Below are 25150 nucleotides of genomic sequence, written 5' to 3' on the forward strand. Positions count from 1 at the left end.
CCATGGCCTCTACTGTTTCACCTATTGGCCATATGGGTCCACCGTCCTGTAACATTGAAGGAATCCTGATGCTGTTTCATCCAATGCCATCTTTTCCTGATGCCACAGGTCTCTTGAGCGAATCTACTCATGGCCCCAGCATTTATGAGGTCAGCGCTGAGGATGACGTAACCATCTCTTGCTGTGCCCAGCCTGACTCTTTTGGTATCGGAATCCAACATCGCATCGGCATCGCAATCAATGCCACTAGCACTCCAGGACACTCCACGGACTCCACTGGCATCAGTGCCAGAAGACACAGGACCTATGTCACCTCCACATCAACATTTCTCACATACCATCAAATGAGGGCTGTTCTATGGAGCCTTACAGATCGAGAAAGGAGGTACAAAGACCTTTAAAGGAAGAAAGTTTCAACTGATCCTCAAGATGATTAATATGGCAACGATCAGGTTGAGAACCAGTCAAATGTGGATCCTAAATATGAGGGAGTGAAACATCCAGGAGACCTGGATACCTCCCTGGAATGGGAATTGTCTCCCTCAGGCATTCCTCCTCAGGAAGTCATCTTCTACCATACCATGGTAATGAAAGTTGCAGATATGTTGATATTAAATCTGTCAACAACAGAAATAAAGCCTAACATCCTAACAGACAGGGCTGGAGAGGCCGTAGGGGGCGTTTCCCCTGTGGGCCACCAGGGTGGGGGCCGGTTTTGTTACTGAGGGCCCTTTTTTGCAGCACAGCTGCAATATCACTCCCTGTAACAAAGCAGCTGCAATGTTTTCCATGCGCACCTCCCAACCCTGCGGCCGGTCAAACTCAATTGCCAGGGCGAGTGTGCTTTCCCAGTCTGGCCCTGCTAACAGATGTCCTTCAATCCTCCAGTGTTACATCTGAGCCTCTTCTCTCATTCAATGAGGCGCTCACTAAACCTATTTAGGCAATTTGGAAGAAACCAACAGTCTGTACAGCAATTTCTAGATTAGTCACTAGAAGGTAGAAACCTGTGCTGGGAGATCCTACCTCTCTTTCAGTCCACCTGTCTCCCGTAAATTTAGTGGTTCAGGCCTCATTCAAGATGACCCCCCATGCAAATCCCTCCCACCCCAGTGGATAGAGAATCAGGGAAGATGGAACACTTTGTAAAGCGATTGTTCTCAGCAGACAGCATGGCATTACAATGTCTAAACGCCACTTGCTTGCCAGGATGATATGCTCATGCTTGGCTAGATTCTGCCCAAGTCATCATGCCCAACCTCTTGGAAGATCTTACAACACACTTTTCTGAGTTTACAGCTGACAGGGAAGCTGAAGCCAAGCAAGTTATCCAATCAGGCCTAGATACAGCCAATTTAGTAGCTGTAGCATGCCCATAGCTGGGGCTATGGGCATGTCAATATCCCTTTGTCACCATACTCGACTCAGGATGTCCAGTCTACTTTAATGGACCTTTCTTTTGATAGTTCACAGTTTTTTTAAGCAAAGGCTGACTGCCCTCCAATGATTTAAGGACAGCAGGCAGCAAAGCAACTGCTAGATGCTTAGATCTTTATTGGCAAATGAAAGACTACATGCAGTGTAGGTTTTTTTGGGGGTTTAAGCCATCAATTTTCCTTTTGAAGCAGACAGCAATGAAACTTGCAACAACAGCAGCACCAACAATCTAATCTGCTCTTGGTAGCACAGAGGGTGCGGTTAAGGGAAGCAGCAAGTCCTTCTCTTCCTCCCTCCTCCTCCTCCTCTTTCGCTACAGCCACAACAGGGAAGCAGCCCAAAATTCTCTCTACCAGAGCATACCCTACCAGTTGGAGTACATGAGTCCTCCTTTCTACAAACATAGAAGTCGATCCCTTCAGACGTATGGGTCTTACAAATTGTAGAAAGTGGGTGTTTCCCACCTTTCCAACATCTGCCCCCTTCCATACCTTCCTGCTTGGAGTCTCTCCCACTAAACCATTTGAAAGTACTCCAAAAGGAAGTCCAATTCATTCTACTCAAGGGTGCAGTGGAATTGGTTCCAGCGCAGAAAAAGGGACAGGGATGCTACTCCAGGTATTTCTTGATTCCCAAAAACAGCTATCTACGACCGATCCTAGATCTCAGGATTTTGTACTGGTTTCTCAAAAAAGGAAATATTTGAAATGCTGTCTCTAGCTCAGTTTCTACTTGTGCTGAACTTGGAAGACTGGATGGAGTCTGTTGATCTGTAGGATGCCTATTTCCACATCCCTATCTTGCAGTCACACTGGAAGTATCACAGTTTCATGGTTGAATAAGACCACTATCAATTTGTGGTCCTTCCATTTGGCCTCAGTTCCGCTCTGAGACTCTTCACAAAGGTGAATGCAGGTAGCAGCTCACCTCAGAAGGAAGGTACGTTCTCTAGTCCCTTACCCGGACGACTTGCTACTCAAGGCTGACTCCTGAGTTACTGTCCTACCACTTACAGGAAACAACTCAACTGTTGTATGACCGTGGCTTTTCGATCAACAAGGCCAGGTCTCGCCTGGAGCCCTCTCAGTGCATACTGTTCATTGCAGCAGTATTGGATACCACATTGAATCAAATCTTCCATCCACCCCAGAGGATTCAATAGATTCAGGCTATAATTCATATGTTTCTGAATGGAGCGATCATTCCAGTCCTGGCGGCCTTCGCCTGCTAGCCTCCTGCATTCTGTTGGTTACACAGGCATGCTGGCACACGAGGGCTCTCCAATCGTGCCTCCGGAGACAGTGCAAGAAGTGGACACAAGAATTTTGACCACATCATATCCGTCCTTCTATTCCTGCCATGACTCCCTATTGATGAGAGAGCTCAATTTAAAACTGCCTGCACCACACAGAAGGCCCTACATCCCTCTCCACCCATCTACATAACAGGTAATTTGAAAATCTCTGGCGTAAAATGGGGTTCAAGAAAAGGACACTCTCTTCACCTGGAGCCTCCCTCCTTCAAACGAGAATACAGGGCCCAGTTATTCTTGGGGAGCTCTACAAGAATTTAGAACTCCCTTCCTTTGACCCTGCGTCTGACCCCATGCCATGCAACCTTTAAAAGGAAATTAAGACTCTACTCTTTGAAAGACACTTTGGCTAAATCTATGATCTCATACACACTCTTGAAGGCCTGTTTTTTACTTTTTGTGTACTACATCTCAAATATTTTCTCGTTATGACTGATAATGACTGTACTATTGTAAAGGGCTCTGATGCTCTAGGGCGGGGGTCTCCAAACTTTCCAGTAGGAGGGCCATTTGTACATTTTACAAATATTCCTGGGCTAACGCAGCGGTTGCTAGAACACCGCAAAGGCTGTGGTGTTTAGACTGCTTTATTCTGAGTGGCCGCCGAGTATGGACTGCCGGCCTGGCCGTTGAATGGCTCGGCCACTGAGAAGGGCCGCAGCTGATGCTGCCGCTGTAAAGCGCCTTCTGCATGTCCGTGCAGTGTGTGCCATGCACTATGTCGTGCATGGCAAACACTGCACGCACATCAGTCAATGAAGAGGTGGGCACAACATGTGCCCTCATGAACTAACTCCTATGGGCAAAATCGCCCAGGGGCACTGTTTGAGGCCGTTTCCTTCCCTTTCCGCCGTCCTTTACAAGGCAGTGTTTCTGCCGTGAAAAGGCTGCTGAAAAGGGAAGTTGTAGTCCTAGGTGCTTGCCTCTGCAACACTGATATTCAGCACCGCCTTCTCCTCCGTGGCAACATCGGGATATAAGATCTTAGCGGTGCCTGTGGTGTGATTGCGGGCTGGTGGCTGACCGACTGTCACGCTTGCAATCGGGCAGTCGGACTGCCTTGTTTACGGTAGTCAGACCGCAGGTGCGGCGGTCCTAGGACTGCTGTACTCGTAATAAGGCTTTGACTCTGGAATACATACTACACAATTCTACGCTGAATGCTTGATAATTCAGATTGAAACTTTAATTTGCTGCGTTCCCCAAAGTCGGGACACTGATACTGGTCCAGGGGTATAAAAATGACACCAGTAGAACATAATGTCTATGAGATAAAAGTACACATTCTGGTAGACGTGCGTGGTCAACAGAAATGTGAAAACAGTCTTATCAAGAAAGACTATCACGACATGCATCACAAGGCAGGTCTAATAAATACCCCCTACCTATATTGCAAAGATTTAAAAAGTCATATCAAATATAGTTACCAAGCCCCTAAAACTTTCAGTGACTGCCTGCATGGTTCGCAGGTGGGGAAGGGGCATCCGGGGGGCGTGCTGGGGGGGTGGGGGGGAAGGGTGGTTTGTGGGAGGGAGTATATTAATAATTTTTTTAAAAACGTAGTTTTCCGCTATTCAGATGCCGCGTCTCTGCTTCTGCTCTCCTGCCTCCGACTCCAGGAACAGGAAGCAGGCAGCCAGGCTCCCTCCCCAAAGCCAATCACAATGCTGCAATGCAGCATTATGATTGGTCTGAGCGCCGTGACACGGTCCTCAGCCAGGGGCTGGAATGGAGGGCATGTTCTCCATGTAGGCTATGCCTGGTTGGATTATGCCTGGTTGGGAGCGGGTGGGAGGGCGGTTCGCGGAGGAGTGGCTTGCCCACAGAAGTGGGCCCTGATTGTTTGGTCCCCCCAATGTGCCCTACGGGTCGTAGTTTGGAGACCCCTGTCTAAGGCCATGTTTGAATTATATAAAGCCACACAAAATAAATAAATGAGTGGGGTCGGTAGGTCTGTTCAGCATTAAAAAATGCATATAACTGGTTCCCTCAGCCAAGGAGGGAAGGGAGAAACAGGAAGGGTTGGACCACTAGTTATTGCACCCTCCCAATCAATTATACTCAAATCAAAAACCAAACCTGATGAGAATGTATATTTAGTGCACCTCAGATAGTTTTCAAATTAATGGCAATGTATAATAGGTCTAATGTGTGTGTCCTGAGAAAGGGAATGCACTTCACAAAACAGCGAAAAACAATAATAAAAATTGTCTGGTAAACCCTCACACACCAGCCCAGGCGTCATACTTCATCCTCACGTAGCTCTGTCACCGATGCATTTGTGCGGACTCAACAGAGTATGGGCAGTTGATGGTTAGCCATTCGGACGTTTGGGTAATTTAGGGGGATATTTACAACTAAATGGCGTAGCGCAGTGCTGCACATGGAAGTAGCATAACGCTATTAATGATTGTTTGTGTGCAGGCTGATGCCACCTCCTGCACAAACACAATAATTCCGACAACGCAGGCACCCTTGCACCATGGTGCAAGGGTGCCTGCGCTGGAGCTCAGCAGCTTTTTTGGCACCGGTGCAAGGGAAAACGCAGGGATGTGCTGTATTGACAAGAATACTGTGCACCCCTGTGTTTTTCCTTGCGCCGGAGCCAAAAAAGCTGCTTAGCGCCAGCGCAGGCACGCTTGCACCATAGTGCAAGCGTATCTGCGTTGTAGGAATGATTGTGTTTGTGCAGGAAGGCGCAGCATCCTGCACAAAAACAATAATAAATGGCATTTTGCTCCTGCCATGTGTGATGCAGAATGGAAGAAAAAGCAAAAAACGAGAAGAAAAAAGTATTTCTCCTCATTGCACCACTCTAACGCCTCCTTTTCAAAGGCATTAGTTTTTGGCGCTGCCTCAGATTTACAGATCCTTGTAAATCTGGGGCAGTGTCAAAAAGCAATGGGTGTTGCGTGGGTACAACCACAGCAACACCCATTGCACGCCCCTTTGCCGCAGAAAACTGCGGCGAGGAGGCTCATATTTACAAGGTGGCGGTAAGCCATGCAAAGTGGCGTAGTGCTGCCTTGTAAATATGGAGCAGGGCATTTCGTCACCAGAGCATCGGAAATAATGATGCTCTAGTGGTGCAATGCCCTTGTTGCTATACCCCCTAGAGTGGCGTTATTATTTCGATCTATCACCACCAAGAAAACCTGGTGATTAGGGTCAGTAAAAATTAAAACAATTACCCCACACCATAGAAGTAAGCTCCCATGGCATGGAGGCCATTACTTTTTACTATTTTCAAAAACAAACTCCTTTTTTCGGAGTATGTTTATGAAAATAGAAAAACTATATAAAGGTTTGATCGATGACCTTTCTGTTTTACCAGCACTAACAGGAACTGCTGTTGTGATGGTTCATTCCAATGTTAGGAGATGTGCGCAGGTGGGCATTTCTAGATTTGGGGGTCAGAATGTCCATCAGGGCCACGGAGTGACTTACTCCTTCGTCCTGGAGGCATACACGTCCTCCAAGGTCAATGTCGCGCCCTAAAGATTTCTGCTCCTGTACACTTTGGAGGCGTTCGAGACTGAGGGCACTTGCATCGTGAGTGCAATCCCTTATGTGGTCAAGGCTGACGATCTTTGAGAGAGCTGTCAGAACAGATTAACAGTAGTCTGGAAAATAAGGCCAGCAATAGTTTCCACACCTCTGTTAGGCAAAATAGTCTATCTCTGTTGAGAGAAGGATTTATTTCCACACTTATTTACTTGGAACCCCTTGAAAATAAGGGTGGCCAGGGGTAAAGGCATCTCATTCGCTCTTCATCGGATTCTTGCCCTCTGTATGGCAAGAGATCGCCCACTGCTCGGTGCTCTCCTGTGGGGTGTGCCTACAAGCTGCACCTCCACTTGTTAAACTGATATGCTGCTAGAAATGCTCCACTGCCCCATACTCTAACTTAGCCAAAATGATTTTGGTTTTGAGGAAAATAGAAGTGGCTGAGATTCCCCTTCTTGAGTGAAGGGTAGGCCTCACACACCGGCAGCACACGGTCTCCACTTAGATGCCTGGTACCTTAGAATCAAGTGTTTGGCCATTTGGAGCTGCTGGTGGTCATCTGAAAGTTATCAGGCTGGCAGGATCCATCTTTACCAACCCAGTGCAATGGTGGCTAGGATTGTGTCTCTAGGGTCGGGCTAAAGCACTCAGACTCTTTTTTGTGTGTCACAAAGGAGGTGCTTTTGTTCATCTCTCAACTGGTTACAAGGGAAATTCAAGTTTGAATCTGCAGGTCGTCAACTCAGAATAAGAATGTATAGCTCAGCAGAATGCAGTTGCATAGCACAATTTCATGGCATGCTGACTTTGTTGCCTTCATTGCAGATGGCATGCACTGTGCAGAACCTTAATATGGATCCTTCTACTTTATCAAACAAGTCCTTGGAACTTCTGGCTACTACCAATACCAGAGCAGTGATTTAAAGTGTTAAAATGTGTTTTAGGACAGCCTCAGCTTACCAACACTGTCCTGTTCTAGGTTCATAGGAACAAGACCGTCCTCTCTATACACCCACCATCATAAAGAACTGTCTGGTTTTCACACCACCTCGAGGTAGTGTTTCCCAGATCATCTTCCTACACTGGGGGGACCGAGCACTCCAGCCAAACAGGCAAACAGGCAATGGTCTTTATTTAAAGGGCAGTGTATTCTCCTCTAGCTTTTTGGTCCTCATACAAGCTGTTGGTCTCCCACAGAACTACTCTCTTGGGGAGAACCGCAGTCACATCCTGTGCGACAACACTATTAATATCTCCTCTGTCCCGCCATCAATGTCCCAAGTGTCAAGGGCCAAGATGGCAGCCAACTGGGCTTCTCTACTTAAATTCAGTAGATCACAAACTGATGCATAGTTTAGTCTGTCTCTTCTAAATAAGCTATTTGTCTAAGCTTGTGTCTCAATTAAAGGTGCTGCTCCCATACTAAAATATGAACTCTTAATTCTTCTCATTAGGTCTGGAAGAAGAGAGACGAAATATGCTGTACCAATGAGTACAAGCTATTTAGCACTGAGATTCTGTGCTGTAGTCCTGTGTTCAATTCATCAGTCACCCTTTCTGGACGCCTTGGTGAAGATGGGGGAGAAAATAAAAGGTATAGGCATTTTCGGTTAGTTAAAGAACAAGCATTTGCAATGCAATAGGTCTCGCATTAGGAAATGTTTGAGCTATTCGTATTGTAAATGACACATTTTTTATTTATGTGTTGGTTTTGAAAATAGCAAAATTAATAGCTTTGTCATTTACAATGCCAATAGTTGTAACTTTTGCAAATGTGACACCGATAGCATTTGTAATACAATATGTGTTGTATTTACGTGACTTAGATGTATCGATATTACAAATAACAATGGCTTTTATTTTTTTAAAATAATTAATACTTAAAAGTTATTGTAATTTATAATGGCAATAGCTTAAACTTTTGTAAATAACTTTTGTGAAGATTATGTTCTGTGTATTTTATTGTGACGAAAATACAACAACAGAAGTGAAATATTAACATAATTTTCATAAGAAAGCTATGGTAACAGGGAAAGAAAGATAGTATCCAGGCCGAAGGAGACAGACAAAAAGACTGACTAGCCTGTCCCTTAGGGTTCTTTGCATGTGGTGAGACTCTAGTTATGCAGGGGCGGCCTTAGGCATGTGCAAGCTGTGCACCTGCACAGGGCCACCAAACCCCAGGGGCCACCATGCCAATATATATCCTTAATATAATAATCCTCTGAGGATGGATACATATTTGCGTGGCGGCCCCTGGTAGGGATTTGGCGGCCTCCGGCTCTGTTCCACTTCCAAACACCCTGACCCTCCCCCTTCACTGGTGTCCGCGCTCTGCCCCACCCGGACCCCCTCTTCCGGGGCCCCCCACCTACGCTTCCTGCCCAGGGCCGCCATGAGCCTAGAGCCACCCCTGAGTTATGTTACAGGAACCTTCAGTGCACATATGCCAATAAGGTCCCCTTGGAGCCAGGAAGATAACAGCATCAGACTGCCAGCCTCTCATAAATAATAATCGGTACATTTTGATCAACATAAGTGTCAGATCTACAGCCTCCTCATAGGTCAGGTTCCAGGCTCTAAGAATATCGGGCACTCACCCATCCGACTGGACTCTAGCTGCCCCTTTCTATTAAAATGTACATTGGTATCTCCTCAGGCGCCCTGAAGTAATGGCAAGGTAACATGTAGCAGTTTACAAAACTCCTAAAAATTCTAATAGCTGCGTGCTACTTGCCGAAAAAAGCGCTTTGACGCCTGGTCAGGGTTAAGTAGCGCTATATTAATGCAATTACTATTACTGCAAAAGAAATAGTCTTTCCTCTCTCCCACACACACACCACAATGTATCTGTACTGAAGAACCCGGATTCAAAGATGCTAACACAATCAAGTAAAACAAGTTCAGATCTCAGGCCAGCGTTGCAAAAAAAACAAGGCAAACCGAGGGACGGGCACGGATGCTTTTATCCATTAGTTTTCCTGGTTACCAGCCTGCTGCTCGTAGGGTGTTCTGCGCTGAGCGAAGCAGTGTCGGCCCGGCTATGCCTGGCTTGGCTGCCCTCTGCCACCGCGCCTCGTCTCATGGAGACTTTATCAATACTCTGTATGCAGCGCACATATTCCTGACGGATTTGAGGTCCTATCCTGGCAGACTATAAAGCGCCGTGATTTGGTGAAGTGAAAGCACTATGTTAATCTGCTGCCTCCAAAACATTGCAAAAGCGGCTGGAAATGAATGGGGAGATGTGCCCTGGATTTGTTTTCCCTTACCTGGTATGGCAGACATTGTATATTTATATACACTAGTATATATTATAGCGCTAACATCATTGCGGGGTTAAAGGGCACTGTATACAGGTAGGTGTGAGCAAAACATTAGGCAGACCTCGACCATGAATTAACTTTAAACAATGGCTGGTGTTGTTAAAGCGAAAGCAGTGAAGTTGTAAAAAGTCATGTATTGGAAAATGAAGCGCTGCGATTTGTTAAAGTGGAAGCGCTATGATGATTTAAAAGGGCACACATTGGAAAAAGCGCTGTGGTTTGTTAAAGTGAAAGCGATAAAAGATCTAAGAAGTCACACACCAAAAAAAAAGTGCTGCATTTTGCTAAAGTTTAAGCGCCATGTAATCTAAGAAGTCACATATCGGCGAATATAGCACCGCGACGAGCTTCTAAAAGTTTTGTTTTTTCTGTCTCCTACAGAGTTTCACAGCCTCCCCCACAAAGTGACTGGACAAGAAGGGCAGAAGGCGGAAGTCCCGCCCCAGGTGAGGCTGTGAAACGCTGTAGGCACTCAGAAGGAGCAGAGGCCGCCGATGCAAGTGAGGGAAGCCCCGCATGATGGAGCCTGTAGCCCGGTGAGTGGGGCGGGTGGGGCTTAGTTGTAGGGTGTGGGTGTGTGCATGCATGTGTGTGTGCGCGTGTGTGCCTGCGCGTGTGTGCCTGCGTGTGTGTGCCTGCGTGTGTGTGCCTGCGTGTGTGTGCATGCGTGTCTGTGTGTGCCTGCGTGTGTGTGTGAGTGTGTGTGTGCATGCGCGTGTGTGTGTCTGTGTGTTATCCACTTGCTGCCAATGTAGGACAGGAGATGTGCACGGCGTGTGGGTGAACGTGCGTGCTCACATGGGGGAATTCTCCTGCGCGTGCACATCCCCTGTCTCACATTCCCAGGAAGTGAGTAACAAAAGATGCTTCGCTTCGCTGGACGCAGTGCTTCGCACTGCTTATACCAGCTCGACCTAAAAAGAGTGGGTTTATTCAAGGCCTAAAATCGAGTTGGTAGAAAATGTCCTCTCCTTCACCTGGGGCCCTGCTACAAGCTACCCCCCACTTGGTCGGCATCCATGCCAACCCTAATCAAATGAAACACTACATGGGGCTAATAGTCCCTATTTAGAGTGGGGAGCCTACACATGTGAACAATCACACTCTGATTTTTTTCAATAACAATTGTTAATCAAAAACATTATATGGATCAAAAGCACATTGTATAAGAAACATTATACTTGAGAAACACATGTGAAAAAAATAAATACAGATCACATTAACACTCATTATCTCAAAGCTTCGATTGGAATGCTGAATCTATTTGTGGATTCACTATCAGTTGAATTCTTGCCACAGATGAATCACAGTTTTTGCCAAGATAAGGAGATGGTTGCATTTGTAGCATAAAACAGCTTTCAGGAAAACAGTCAACACGCGTTTTTATGGTTAACACATTCTATTTTATCAGGAGTTCAAATTATCACATTTAGTCAGTAAATAAGACACACCACAGTCCAAAGATCCACTGCCACTGAGGAAATATACTCTGATAAGTCAAAGGATCTGGATAGGTATTCTACGTAGGATGAGCATTACATACAATAACCCAAGCTACGTTGATTTCTAATAGACAAATGGTGGTGTAATACCATCATTAAATATTAAAAGTAGCTTTCAGTCATATTTATTGCCTATTATGAGGTTGGTCATAGTATGAATCGTCATTGGATTTTTTTAAAACCATGAAGCACCAAGGGTTACTTAAAGTATGCACTTTGGTCATGCACATGAACCTGGTTACCAAAAAATGCAATCCTTTCTATGAAATCAAATGTTTCAGTAAAACTTTGGAAGCTCAGGACATCTTCATGTGTCTGGAGGAAAAGAAACAATATGACGACAAATGCTAGATCTATTACAGTGAGATACTTGCATTTTCTTTTACTTCTTTGCCTATTTACTCAAGACCTCGCGTTCTAGATCCAACTGGTAAGAGATCTACTCTGAGTGAGTAATCTAGTCTATAAGACTGTTCAATATTTGGGATCAGTCCTAGAACGGATCCAAATTGAGGTGTGAGATGGAGCAATTATTCTAAACAGAGGTTTTAACTGGCAGACTTCTGAGAAGTTGACACACTTAGTACAGCTTCTCACCTTTGTTTACCCGTGGGTAATACTTTCTAATCAGAGAGGGATTTACTAAAGATTTTTCGAGCAAACGATATTTTTGATGCATAAAGTAGGCATTGCAAGGCTTCTTTCTCTCGTTCTCAGATTATTTTTAAAATTTGACATTGTGGAAGCCAGCTTCACAACTATCTGACTGCAAGCAAAACGTGGATTTTGATTTTTCAATCTGAGTGGTGTCTTCTGTGTACTTAGCTAACTGATCAGTTTATCTTTATTTTGCAATTGAACACATTCCAAACATTCTCATGCAGCATCACTCTTAAAAGGACCAGTCTCCTTCACTGATAATTTTTACGTATGCATCAGAGTTGCACATCATTCACTTTTTCATCAACATACCCGTCTGCAAGTTTCCACATATCCTTACTGACGCCCATGATCAAATACTGCTGCTTTTCTTCCAGTTTCAGCCCCTCTCGGCATGTCATATGAGAGTAGAATTTCCTCAAACTGTTTAACTTCGCTTCCGAGTCCGTTCCTGAGGAGAAGATCACGTTAGGTACAATTCAAAGGGTGTCATCAGTGAAACTTCTCTTACAGTATTTTGTATGGGGCAAGCACAGAAGTGAGTAGATGTTTAGGGGAGATGGTAGACAGAATCAGGTAAACCCACCTATAAATACAATTAGAATGGCAAATCATTGGTACCACCCAGACTCTGCTTTTGCATTCTTAAAACGGGAAAATCAGACTCTGACAAACTGAGTTTTAGAATTATACAGACTCCAGATACATAACAGTAGGAAAAATGTTGGATTGCAGAGGGGTCAAATTTACTACTGCCACTCCAGTCTGTGAAACAGTAGGGAAAGTGTTGGATTGCGGAGTTGTAAAATTTACTATTCAAATTCCAGTCAGTGCAACAGTAGGGAAAGCATTGGACTCTAGAGGGGTAAATGTACTATTCCCACTCCACTCTGTGCAACAGTAGGAAAAGTGTTGTATATTGGAGGGGAAACATTTACTATTCCCTCTCTAGTCTGTACAACAGTAGGGAAATGGTTGGTTTGAGGAGGGGTAACATTTACTCTTTCCACTCCAGTCAGTGCAACAGTAGGGAAAGCGTTGGACTAAGGACTGGTAACAATTTACTATACCCACTCCGGTCTGTGCAACAGTAGAGAAAGCGTTGGATAGAGGAGGGGTAAAATGTACTATTTCCACTCCAGTCTGTGCAACAGTAAAGAGAGAGAGTAGTTCACTTCAAACAAATTAAATATTTTAACAACTACATTAAATAACAACAAATTATGGGAGGAGCTGGTACGGGCAAGCACCCTAAAGGACAGTAAATCCTTCTGGAAGGTGATTAATAAGCCGTTAACCGAGGTCCACAATGCAGAGGAGGCCTGGGTCCATCTCTTTTCAACCATATATAAAGACCTTGCGCCAATAGGAGTAGACCAAGTGGCATATAAATCTCCCAGGAACCCTGAGAAATACGTTAGAGCTATCTCACAGCACTCCCTCCAGCATGTGATCCTGCCTGAGGTAAAAAGAGACCTAGATGAGAGCAGCAGAGGAAATGTCCCAGACCTGGATGGGACCCCTTTAGATGGAATCATCTAAGGTTTCCTCCTAGGGATTCTTTTTGAAAACACGTGGTGCCCGATGGTAACTAATATATGTGCGCAAATGGAGAAATCCATTAATGGGATATCATCATTTACAAATAAATTTGGTTTTAAGGCAATAAGGGAACTCCTCACTAGATATGCAAGTAAAACAGTGGCAGTGACGTCATACAGTGCAGGGAATGATGAACACACAGAGCATACAAAGGATTGAGGACTCCTTTTTTAAACGTACCCTTTCCCTCATATTTAGTTGCTTGAACTACATAGCTTGCGCTGAACTAGGAACACCATATATCTCTGATAGACCAAAGATGGCCCCTGCATTGCACTGGCACACGATCTGGTTGCAAGAAGAAATGTAACTGACAAAATAATTCTTAGTGGTGCAATGAAATTAGACCACACATTGCAAATCCCTTGGCTGAGATATGTAAAATCTATATGCAAGGGGATCGGCCTACTGAAACGTTTTACAAATCCTGAAACCTGTAATTCATTAGACAAGGATCAGTTGAAACAACATGCCCAGAATAATTTCATGGGAAAGAGAACGGTGGGCTAGGGTTCAAAATTGTCTGTGTTCATTTACAACAGACTAGCCGCACAGGAGGGCATGCAACTATATCTGACCCTGGTATGCAACAACCAACAAAGGTTCATTCTGATCTGATTCAGGGCAACTTTGCTCCCGCTGGTGGTAGGGTTTCCAAATAACTGTCACTCCCTGTCAGAGTTAGCCTTATGCCCATGAGACACAGTGACAGCCATAACCAATTTGACCATAGTATTTTTTATGTACATTTTATGAAATCCCTAGGAAGAGATATATATCTTACCTGCACTCAAAAGACATAATTTTAGGCCGTGCAGACCAGCACTCTTATTTTTTACAACAATTACATACCCCTTATGTGTGCTGTGTTATGTCCTCTTACATATGGCAGGTATTGAATATAAGGAAGAGTCTGGTGGGGGGTCCTTCCATAATTAACCCACACCACAGGTTAACTGTTGCACTTTAAATGAGTTATGTGAATGGATAAAAATTGTTCTTCTTTTAATCTGTCACTTTCCTGATCGCTTTTAACTACAATGTTTACATGAAGTTGTTTTTAATATTTTAATCCTTTAATTTTGTTTATATTACACTTTTATGATGATGATGATGATGAACAACAAATATAAGTAATTAAATATATAATGAAAATATTTTTTTAAACAAAAAAATACATATTAATTACAATGTTGAATAAATATTTTAAATTCAAACAAATAATATGATTTAAATACCACACTATATTTTTACAAGCAGACAACATAATAAATTACACATTTTTTTAACAATAAATAGCTATTGTTATGTTTAATCCTTAAAAACCTTCCTACACTATACCGCTACAAAGTAAACAACACACACGTACAAGATATCTTAAAATTATACTATTTACAAAGTTTGCATAATTAATTATCAATTAAAAAATGAATAGTAATAAAATAATAATAAAATAATTATTTTGAATAAACTTCCCACCCTTTATCCCTACAAACCCAACAACACGCACCTAATATATAATTAAAAAAAATATCTTAATTACATAATATACATAATTAATTATCAATAAAACAATTAATAACAATTAACTAATAATAAATCCATTACATTTAATCAGCATCCTACCCTTTACACCTACAAACACAAATGGCACCTTATATATAACTTAAAAAGTGTCATAATTACACAATTTACATAATTAATTATCAATTATTTAATTATAAAAAAATAACATTAATCTCTAATGATTATAATAAATTTTCTTCACTCCCTTTGCCCCTATAAAAAACACAACCCACACCAGAAATATTAATAACAGTTAAATGTATTAAATAATTTACTTAATTATCAATTAAATAATAAAGAATAATACAAAATATATTTTAAAAATGATCATGATTAAATTACTCCCTACCCTATACCCCTACAAACCCCACAACCCACACCTAAAGCTTAAAGTAATAAATAAAATTAATTACACAATTAGTTATCAATTAAATATTTAAAATGAGTTAACAATGAATTATTAACTATAATCTAATTAATTCCCACCCTATAAGCCCCACAACCTGCTACAGCATTAACAAATAAACTATTAAATGAAATTAAAATAAAACTACAAATGTATAAATTATACAAACATTTTATAAATATACCCTAAAATACATAAAAATTCTTCAAAAAATATATTAATAACGGCAATATTTTTGTAAACAATATTAGTAGCAGATATTTTTAACGTCAATATTAACAACATCGATACTTTTAACAAATATTATTTATTTATTTATTTATTTAGCGATTTGTAGAGCGCCTGGTGACCCGGAGGCATCCCCGCGCTATAACACTTGTGGAGACCAGAGGGGGAAGTGGAACTATTTTGGGAAATTACAAAAAAGAGGAGTTGAGGAGCACTCATATGATTTAAACACAAGTAATCAATTTAATCCAAGGGTGCTACACTACGGAAATGTGTTTGGCTAACACAGACTTAAACTAGGCAAAAAACTAAGTAGGGGGAACCTACTTGTAGTGTGCACTGTTCCTAAGGGAAAAGAGACCCTTTTCCTAAACTTATTCTACAAATTTTGATAAACCAATGATGACGTACAACTATGTGGACTTCCACATTCTGTTTTTTAATTTTACTTCATACTTTTGTTATTCAACATTTTTTACAAAAAAAACATCATAGATATAAATCTTTTTGTACATAGAAAAAAACTGTATAAGAACAAACATAAATTTATGCTTTCAAAGTGGATGCGTAGTAAATCAGATATGGTATTGGTTCATGTTTATGCGAATTAAGAAACCAAAATACGTAATAACTTATAGTTGAGTAAACTCAAATTTCTGAAGACATGGTGCCCAATGCATTTCGGGACCTGAAGGTACCCTTCTTCAGGGGAAAAATCCTACAAAATATACAAACAATTACAATACATGGAATTTAAATGAACTGTATACAGTGTCTAGTCATGAAAATTACATCAAAAGTTTTTGTTTTAAGACACATTAGGGGGGAAAAAACGGTACATATGACGGTAATATCATGTTATTTCAATTCGTTTATGCACAAGATAGACATACATAGCGTGAATCCTCACAAATTTACTCATAAATAGAATGTAACTATGTCATATATTCCTAAAATTCATGAGAGAAGAAATCCTAAATACACGTTGGAGAAAATCAATATGGATCTGCATAGAACTAGATACAAGCATAACACAATGCATCTCAAAGCGCAAAACATATTCCTACAATCACTAATATCATTGATGCTTTGTACTCATACCTCGGCAGCTGTATATAGCTTGTGGGATGGGATCCTATGCTCAGGTATGTTAAGCTTGACTCTTTTGGAAACATGTGACTGTGGGGCTAAAAATATAAAAATGTACTGTGAGCTAAATGTTCCCAGATGTAGGGGAGAAAAAGTAAATAAAACGGATGCCAAAATTACCTAAATGGCTGTGAATCTTACGGGTACAGATATGCTTCTGGCATGTGCCCTTGTGTGTTAAAATTGATAGCTTGCCGGACCATACAGCTCGATCTTAAAAAACTGTGAAGATAACGTAATAAAACGATCAGAGATGTATAACTGGTGAACACTAGCAACTGACCTATAGGTCAACAACTATGAATTTCACATACCTGCAATTGTCTCACTAGTGTGGCTGACGGGGTCTATGATATCGGAGAGTGAAAGGCACACGTGCACCCAAACATTTGTGACTGAAGGAGGACGGATCTAAGATAACCAATAAAATGTGAAGATTATGGGGAAATGTAGAAACTCTACAATATTACATGTTACTGGGAACGAAATATAAGACTAATGATAATGTACCTCCGTGATATATGGCAAATAGCCCATAAGGTAACTCCGTAATGCAGGACCCGTGCTGCGTGCGGTTTCAGGAAAAATGCGTGCCGCTGTTCACTGTAAAACAACAAGCATATCTCAAAGAATGCTCTGTAATATAACTGTGGACTATTAAAAAGAGAACACCTGAACTGGTGCTACTTCAGGCGAAGATGGTATAGCAGACATGTTTACCTTCGTAGTCGAATAATATGCGGAGCTCCGATGTGTGTTGAATCTACGGGATCAACTAAACGCGCAAGGATACCATACAGGTATTTAAAGAGTTCCTTCGACCAAACTAATCGATGGATGCCTCTGGGAAATGTAGTCCTGAAAATATGTGCATACGGATTAATGCCGACATATAATAGTGATAAGGGTGAAATGAAATCTCACTATGGGGGTAGACCGCGAGGTGTGTATACTCATAACGTGGCAGGTTTCTAAATCGTGCGTGCAACTCAAAGACCATAGTGTTATGTCGATACCAACTATATATTTTTTTGTCTTTTGAATGTATAAATGGAATATTACACACCTGCGTCTAACTAAAAAGTTATCTAAAGATGTCAAAAATAGGTTATGGTAAGGAGAACATGTTACCTCACTAGCAGAGGTAATCACGTGATTAAACACAACCTCGAAGAGTGATATGTCGAGTGTTACCCTGTGGTACCATATATTCTCCAAATATACTGATGAAGTATAGTTTCTTCCTCAAACAGTGGCTCTTATACAAATAATAAGGGTATGAATACAAGAGGTACCTCCTGTTCTGTCTGTCGAATACACTGGTATGTGAGGCTTGTATATGACACAAATTCCTAAAGGAGAATACAGTTGGTAATATACCCTATCGTGGATGACATAGTTTACAAGCAAACTTACAATATACTTTATGCATAAATATTCACAGCTTTGGAATATGATGTGTTACATCACAATACTACATGCACAAAGAAAATATATATTGATGTACCTCTATCAGAACCCAACAGTGACATCATTATATCTTACATGGTATTGTACCCTGTAATATATCATATGCAACAAGTGGACTAAACATAATTAGGTAACTATGCTTGGACCCAATTAACAAGAAACAAATGTATGAAAAGTAAAAATAAAAAACCAATAGATTTCGGGAATATATCACAATAAATCGTAGAGTATTAGAGAATAATGGAGTCAACGACTATGTATAAATGTACTAACTTAATGCTGTGTCTATAGAAAACATCCCAAGTCTATCCGATCATTAAGTCCATTAGGGATCCCTGTGCATAGAAAGTCAATCCAGTGTATTTCGCGCTGTAATAATCTGGCAGAGTTATCTTGACCATCCTTTTTGGGTACTACCTCTAGGATCTGGGCACGTAATTGTGCTATATTGTGGTGATTCTCATCCCAATGAATGGCTATAGGTGTACTTTTCTTCTTGGCCCTGATGTTGCTCTTATGTTCTGTGAGCCTAATTTTTAGTTTGCGTTCAGTTTTGCCCACGTAAAATTTGCCGCATGGGCATTTGAGGCAATAAACTACATTAGTGCTATTGCAGTCTGATGTGTGTTTAAGTTTGATGTTTTTCCCTGTCATCGGATGAGTCAAGGTATTGCCAGTAATAATATTGTTACAGTGTACGCAATTTTTGCATTTCATTGTACCTTTATATCCCAACTGGGTTTGTGGACCCTTTGATGACCGTATTATGTCCATCAAATTGGGTCCTCTGGTGTAGGCAAATATAGGTCTCTCCTGAAAAATACCATTAAATTCACTCTCATTTTGAAGTAGTTCCCATCTCTTCAATATACTCCGTTTAATTTGTCTGGCTGATGTTGAGTATTTAGACACAAATGTAAATGTGCTTTTAAGTGCTTTGTTGACCGGAGTCAACAATGTTTGACGATCAGTTATCGCGAGTCTGTCAATGCATTGGTTTAAGATTTCAATTGGGTACCCACGCTGTACAAATCTTCTACTTTGGACTTCTATTTGATTCTCAAATAATTCTTGTGTTGCGCAAATTCTTTTGATTCTCAGGAGATGAGAATATGGAAGATTCGTAATGAGACTTCTTGGATGAAAGCTGGTATACATCAGTGTGTTGTTTCTGTCGGTGGGTTTAGTATAGATGTCAGTCATAAGTTTTTTATTGGTCTGATCATTAGTAACAAGGACATCTAAGTAATGTACAGAATTAGGACTTATGGAATAGGTGAACTGTATTCTGGGGTTCTTCATATTTAGATCTGCTATGAGATGTTCAAGTTCTAACTGAGTTTTAGACCATACCAAGAAAATATCGTCGATATATCGACCATAAATAACCAAACCTTCATTCCATTGATGTTTCACAAGGATGTGTTCATGTTCGAAAAGAGACATGTAAATATTCGCATAGGCTGGAGCCCCTGAAAATCCCATGCTAGTACCTGTCATCTGTCCAAAAAACTGGTCTTGCCACTGGAAGTAACTGTTATGCAAGCAGAAATGTAGCAGTTTCAGAATGAATACACTTTTTTCTTGGGGAAAGTTCATTTGCAATAACACCCATTCAACAGCCTCCATCCCTTGTTGGTGATTAATGGATGTGTATAATGCTGTCACATCAATTGTGCATAATATCCAATCTTTTTGCCAGTAATCTTGTATGGATTCTAGTTTAGTCAAAAAATGAGTCGTGTCCTTAATGTACGTACACCAAGCTTGCACAAATTGTTGCAGGAAGTGATCTAAGTATTTCCCAATAGGGTCGAAAATGGAACTGCACCCAGACACAATTGGATGGAATGGTGGGTCTGTAGGGTGTTTATGTATTTTGGGTGTCATGTAAAGAGATGGTCTGCGAGGATTCTGTGTGGTAAGGAACGTTTTTTGTTGCTCAGAAATAATCCCCGCTTGACAAGCTTCTTGGAGTAATTCGGCTAAGGCTGTTTGTAGAGAACTGGTAGGATCATTTTCAAGAGGTAGGTAGGTATTTGGGTCTTGGACATGTTCGTTAACTTTTCTATTGTAGTATTCTGTGTCCATAATGACCAAGGCACCACCCTTGTCTGCTGGTTTAAGGGTAAGATGAGAGTTCTGAGTAATAGATTGTACTGTGTGATAGTAATGGACCGTAAAATTTTTTTGTTTCATTGATCTATACCTGATCTTAGATAGATCTCTTTTGACAGTGTCCTCAAAATAATCAAGGATCTTGTGTGATGTTGGGGCCATATATTTACTTTTGGGTTTGAATTTTAACTCTTCCAGTGGTTGATCTTGGTCGGACTGGCATTCCATGACATTCTTAAAATAATGTCGCAATCTCAATTTGCGCATAAATTTGAAAAATGCCACATTCGTCTCCAATGGTGTAGTGTCGTTAGTTGGCACAAAAGACATGCCTTTATTCAAGGTCATAATTTGCTTCTTAGATAGTTCACAAGAGGAAATATTTATGATGAGGGTAGATTTTTCCCACTGCGCAGTATCTTTCCCTCTCCCTCTCCTGGTGGGATGCTTGTTGGTCCTTGTGAGGCTCCTGTGGTTGGTGGAGGTGGTTGTCCTTCCGTCATGACCTGTGATAAAAAAGGACCCGGTGTAGTTTTCTCAGACGTTTGTACCGTTGGAGCAGATATTGCTGACGCAGAACTGGTTGCAGATGTAGATGGTAAACCAGTTTTTGCCAGGGGTTGTCGGGATGCGGAAACATCCTGATCCGTGGTGATACTCTCTTCACTCGAAGTCATGGTTTTGCGTGGTGTGAAGCGTCTCTTGGCGTATATCTCTGCCCACGTATACACTTCGTTTAATTTATAATCTATAGTATCTCTGCAATACTTCCTGATCTTTCCTTCTTGCAATTCGCGATTGTAGCCATCCAATTTTGCGTTCAATTCTTCCAGGGTAGTTTCCCAAATGGTAGGGTCAATAGCTGATGACAGGTCCCTTTTTAGATTGAAAATTTCTTCATCCAGATCTTTAATAGTCCGAGATAATTCTTCTATAATCAAGAGAATCAAGTCTAGGGAGCATTTATTTAAAATGGAGAACCATTTATCCATAAATTGAGGATTTAGATGGAATCTAAATAGCATAGGTCTCAATGCTATCCTGAGCCCCCTTGGTATCCTTTTTGCTCGGTGATATTGAACGAGCGTTGATGCGTGAAGACGCTGGTTAAGTTGTCTCCTAGTGACATATTCTAGTTGTTTTAAACGTTGGATGGTTGAGCCCCCTTTAGTGTCTACCAATTTAATTTCATTGATTAGAGCATATATGTCTGTGGCTTCTTTTTTCCAACGTGTATTTAGGATTTCTTCTCTCATGAATTTTAGGAATATATGACATAGTTACATTCTATTTATGAGTAAATTTGTGAGGATTCACGCTATGTATGTCTATCTTGTGCATAAACGAATTGAAATAACATGATATTACCGTCATATGTACCGTTTTTTCCCCCCAATGTGTCTTAAAACAAAAACTTTTGATGTAATTTTCATGACTAGACACTGTATACAGTTCATTTAAATTCCATGTATTGATAATTGTTTGTATATTTTGTAGGATTTTTCCCCTGAAGAAGGGTACTTTCAGGTCCCGAAATGCATTGGGCACCATGTCTTCAGAAATTTGAGTTTACTCAACTATAAGTTATTACGTATTTTGGTTTCTTAATTCGCATAAACATGAACCAATACCATATCTGATTTACTACGCATCCACTTTGAAAGCATAAATTTATGTTTGTTCTTATACAGTTTTTTTCTATGTACAAAAAGATTTATATCTATGATGTTTTTTATTTAAAAAATGTTGAATAACAAAAGTATGAAGTAAAATAAAAAAACAGAATGTGGAAGTCCACATAGTTGTACGTCATCATTGGTTTATCAAAATTTGTAGAATAAGTTTAGGAAAAGGGTCTCTTTTCCCTTAGGAACAGTGCACACTACAAGTAGGTTCCCCCTACTTAGTTTTTTGACTATTTTGGGAAAAGCAGAGTTTTCCATTTTTTACGGAAGAGGAGGTGGCTGGGTTCCAGCCGCAGGAGGCGAGGGAGTGAGTTCCATCCTGAGGACGCCTTTACAGAAAAGCGTCGGCCGCCGGTGCGTGCCTTCCTAAATCTAGTGACATTGGCCAGACGCTCGTTGTCCGAGCGCAGGGACCTAGGGGCCTTGTATAGGGTGACCAAGTCTCTCAGGATAGCAGGGCCTAGGCCGTTGAGGAGTTTGTGGGCGGTACTGGAAGCCAGTGAAGGGCCTTGAGCGCTGGTCTGGCTGAGACTCTGGAAGGGAGATTCATAAGGAGCCGGGCAGCTGCGTTTTGAGTACGCTGGAGTTTTGCCATGGTGGCTTCAGGAGCTCCAAGATAGACCATGTTGCTGTAGTCTAGCCGAGCAAGGATCAGACCTTGGACCAGGAGTTTCCTAGATAGGGGCGGAAGTAGTGGAAGGATCCTGCGGATGGAGCGCATGAGTCCGAAGCAGGTACCTGCTGTTTTGGCTGCCTGAGTTTTCAAGGACAGCTCGGGTTCAAGCCAGACTCCCAAGGTCTTGATTTCTTGTTTCAGGGTGGGCACTTCACCGAAAACGTCTGGCCAGACCGATGGGGGGATGGTGGTCCATTTCTTGCCCATAAGCATGACTTCGGTCTTCGATCCGTTTAGCTTGAGTGATGACTCGCACATCCAGTGGTGGATTTCCTGGAGGCAGTTCAGCAGATTGTCTGGGTGGTTGTCAAGATGTGAGAGTGAGACGACCAGTTGCGTGTCGTCCGCGTAGCTCACTATCTTGATCCCGAAGGGGGCGACGACATCCTCGAGGGGGGCCATGTATGCATTAAACAAGGTGGGGCTTAGTGAGGACCCCTGGGGGACTCCGCTAGAGAGGGGGAGGGAGGCTGAGTGGGAATTGCCGTCCCATACCTGGAACGAGCGACCTGAAATGAAGGATTCTATCCATGTGAGCGCGGTGCCCGCGAGTCCTGCCACGGCCAGCCGGTGGAGTAGGACACGGTGGTTCACCGTGTCAAAGGCTGCACTGAGGTCCCGGAGGATCACTGCCACTGACCCTCCTGAATCCAAAATGCACCTTGCCTCCTCGATGACAGCGAGATGGGCGGTATCTGTGCCGTGGCCCGGACGGAACCCAGTTTGGGACTGACGCAGAAGGTTGTTTGATTCAAGGAAATGGGACAGTTGACCATTGACCAGTTTCTCGGCCATTTTGCTGATGCAGGGGAGGAGTGAGATTGGCCGATAGTTCGCCATATCGGAGGGGTCCAGTTGAGGTTTTTTTAGAAGTGCCTTGACTACTGCACTCTTCCAGCTTTGGGGGACAGAGCCTTGGGAGAGCGAGATGTTAATCAGCTCCGTGATAGTGGGCACGATGACAGGGGCCACTGTTTTCAGGAATCTGATGGGGGCGGGATCCAGAGGGGAGCCGCTTTTCATCTTGGCCATGGTTGTGCCTACTTCGTCCAACGATACTGCCCTGAATGCGGTCAGTTTAGGATGCATGTTGTTTCCTGTGAGGTTAGTGGGTGCATCAATGTCCGTATGGTTCGGCAGGCTGGGAGGGGAAAATTAATATTCTTGTCAACAATATTTTTGCACACAATATTTGTGCATCAATATATTTTAAACTCGATAGTTCTGCTCCTCTATGTTTTTTTCGATATTTTGTCTGAATACCGGCAATGTCTACAGCACTATTTACAGGCGTGCCTCTGGGGCAGATTTGTAAAGCTGCTACATGGAAGAACATCCGTACATTTACTTATCATTATTCTCTCGATTTGAGAATTTATAATGATGCTGCAGTGGGACTAGCGGTCCTTTGCCATCTCTTTCTTTAAGGTGAGCTATACTCTGTTAAAAAATGTATGTTTCGCCCGACACGAGCCAACAACTGTTAATATTGCCTTAGTTGCCATGCTAATGTGTTTGCCATGCTAATGTGTTTGTCCACTTATATGGCTTGGTCCATCCGTCGCCTCGTGGCCCCCTCGATTCCGCAGGGTGGTGCATTCCCAACGCAAGGACTGTCGCTGTATATATATCAAAACTCCATTCTTTGGTGAAGCCGCCGCCTGCCTGAAAAGCGAGTGTGTCGTTGTCACTGGACCACCAAAGACAGGTCCTAATAGATTTCTATGATCCCTCGTAGTGCAAGCAAGACAAGGATTGACGACACCTCGTACTGGCCACAGATAGTTTATTGTGTCAGCTGTTTTGGACGCGTTTCGCCTGACCAGCAGGCTTCATCACCAATAGTTTTACGTTCGTAATGCGGCCATTTAAACCATTGTGTACATTTTACATCATCACGTGGTTGGACTGCAAAACTAGTGTATAAGAAAACAGACTCGTAGTTTCACATTGGGACATGCTTCAAAAAACACATTTTTACACATGTACTCTGAAGTGCTTGATTCCTACTAAAGTAAAAGTTATTTTAGTAGAATGTATTTACAATGTGCTTTTTTCTTTGTATCTTTTATTTAAGCAGCGCGGTAAATGGGATGAGGCCACCTGAATAGAAAAGCGCTCTCCTCATCTTTCACCCAACTTTATTGATACCCTGCACGCGCTCACGTCTGCACTGCAGTTAATACACAAAGTGAGGCAAATTGTGAGCAGCAACCCTGACAGAGGTTATCCAGTTCCCAATACCCCACTTTACAAGTATATTACTGGTTCCTAATTCTCAAATAACGCCCCAGTGGGCAATAGACATAGCACGGTCTGTCCATATCACTGAAGTAACACATTGACACAGTTATAGCGAGGGACTTGATCCTAAACTGCCGTGTGTTACCTTGCTTTAATTTATTCATATCTCGCTGATGCCTTGTGTGTCAGCAATCTAACTATGGTTGTCCCAGCTAAATTGTGTGGCTCCCATAAACATGTACACACTGTGCTTCTGGCCACC

At 42.2% G+C, this 25150-nt stretch overlaps 1 protein-coding gene and 1 long non-coding RNA gene across 4 annotated transcripts in view; both read right to left on the reverse strand.

Annotated features, from left to right (window-relative positions):
* The window catches only part of LOC147748145 (complement C3-like), a 1551795-nt gene that overhangs the window by 17329 nt on the left and 1509316 nt on the right, over positions 1-25150 (reverse strand). For all 3 annotated transcript variants that reach the window (XM_086959014.1, XM_086959019.1, XM_086959009.1), the window contains one exon: positions 12057-12195. In XM_086959014.1, the coding sequence (XP_086815140.1) occupies positions 12057-12195 (139 nt within the window). The remainder of the gene's footprint in view (positions 1-12056; positions 12196-25150) is intronic.
* LOC147748146 (uncharacterized) lies at positions 16139-17300 on the reverse strand. Its single transcript, XR_015308755.1, has 3 exons — positions 17206-17300; positions 17010-17106; positions 16139-16264 (listed from the first exon to the last, which is right to left on the reverse strand). It is a non-coding gene; the product is annotated as an uncharacterized LOC147748146 (long non-coding RNA).

The sequence above is a fragment of the Lissotriton vulgaris genome, chromosome 1_1 (assembly GCF_964263255.1).
Source record: "Lissotriton vulgaris chromosome 1_1, aLisVul1.2, whole genome shotgun sequence".
NCBI classification, from domain to species: Eukaryota; Metazoa; Chordata; class Amphibia; order Caudata; family Salamandridae; genus Lissotriton; species Lissotriton vulgaris.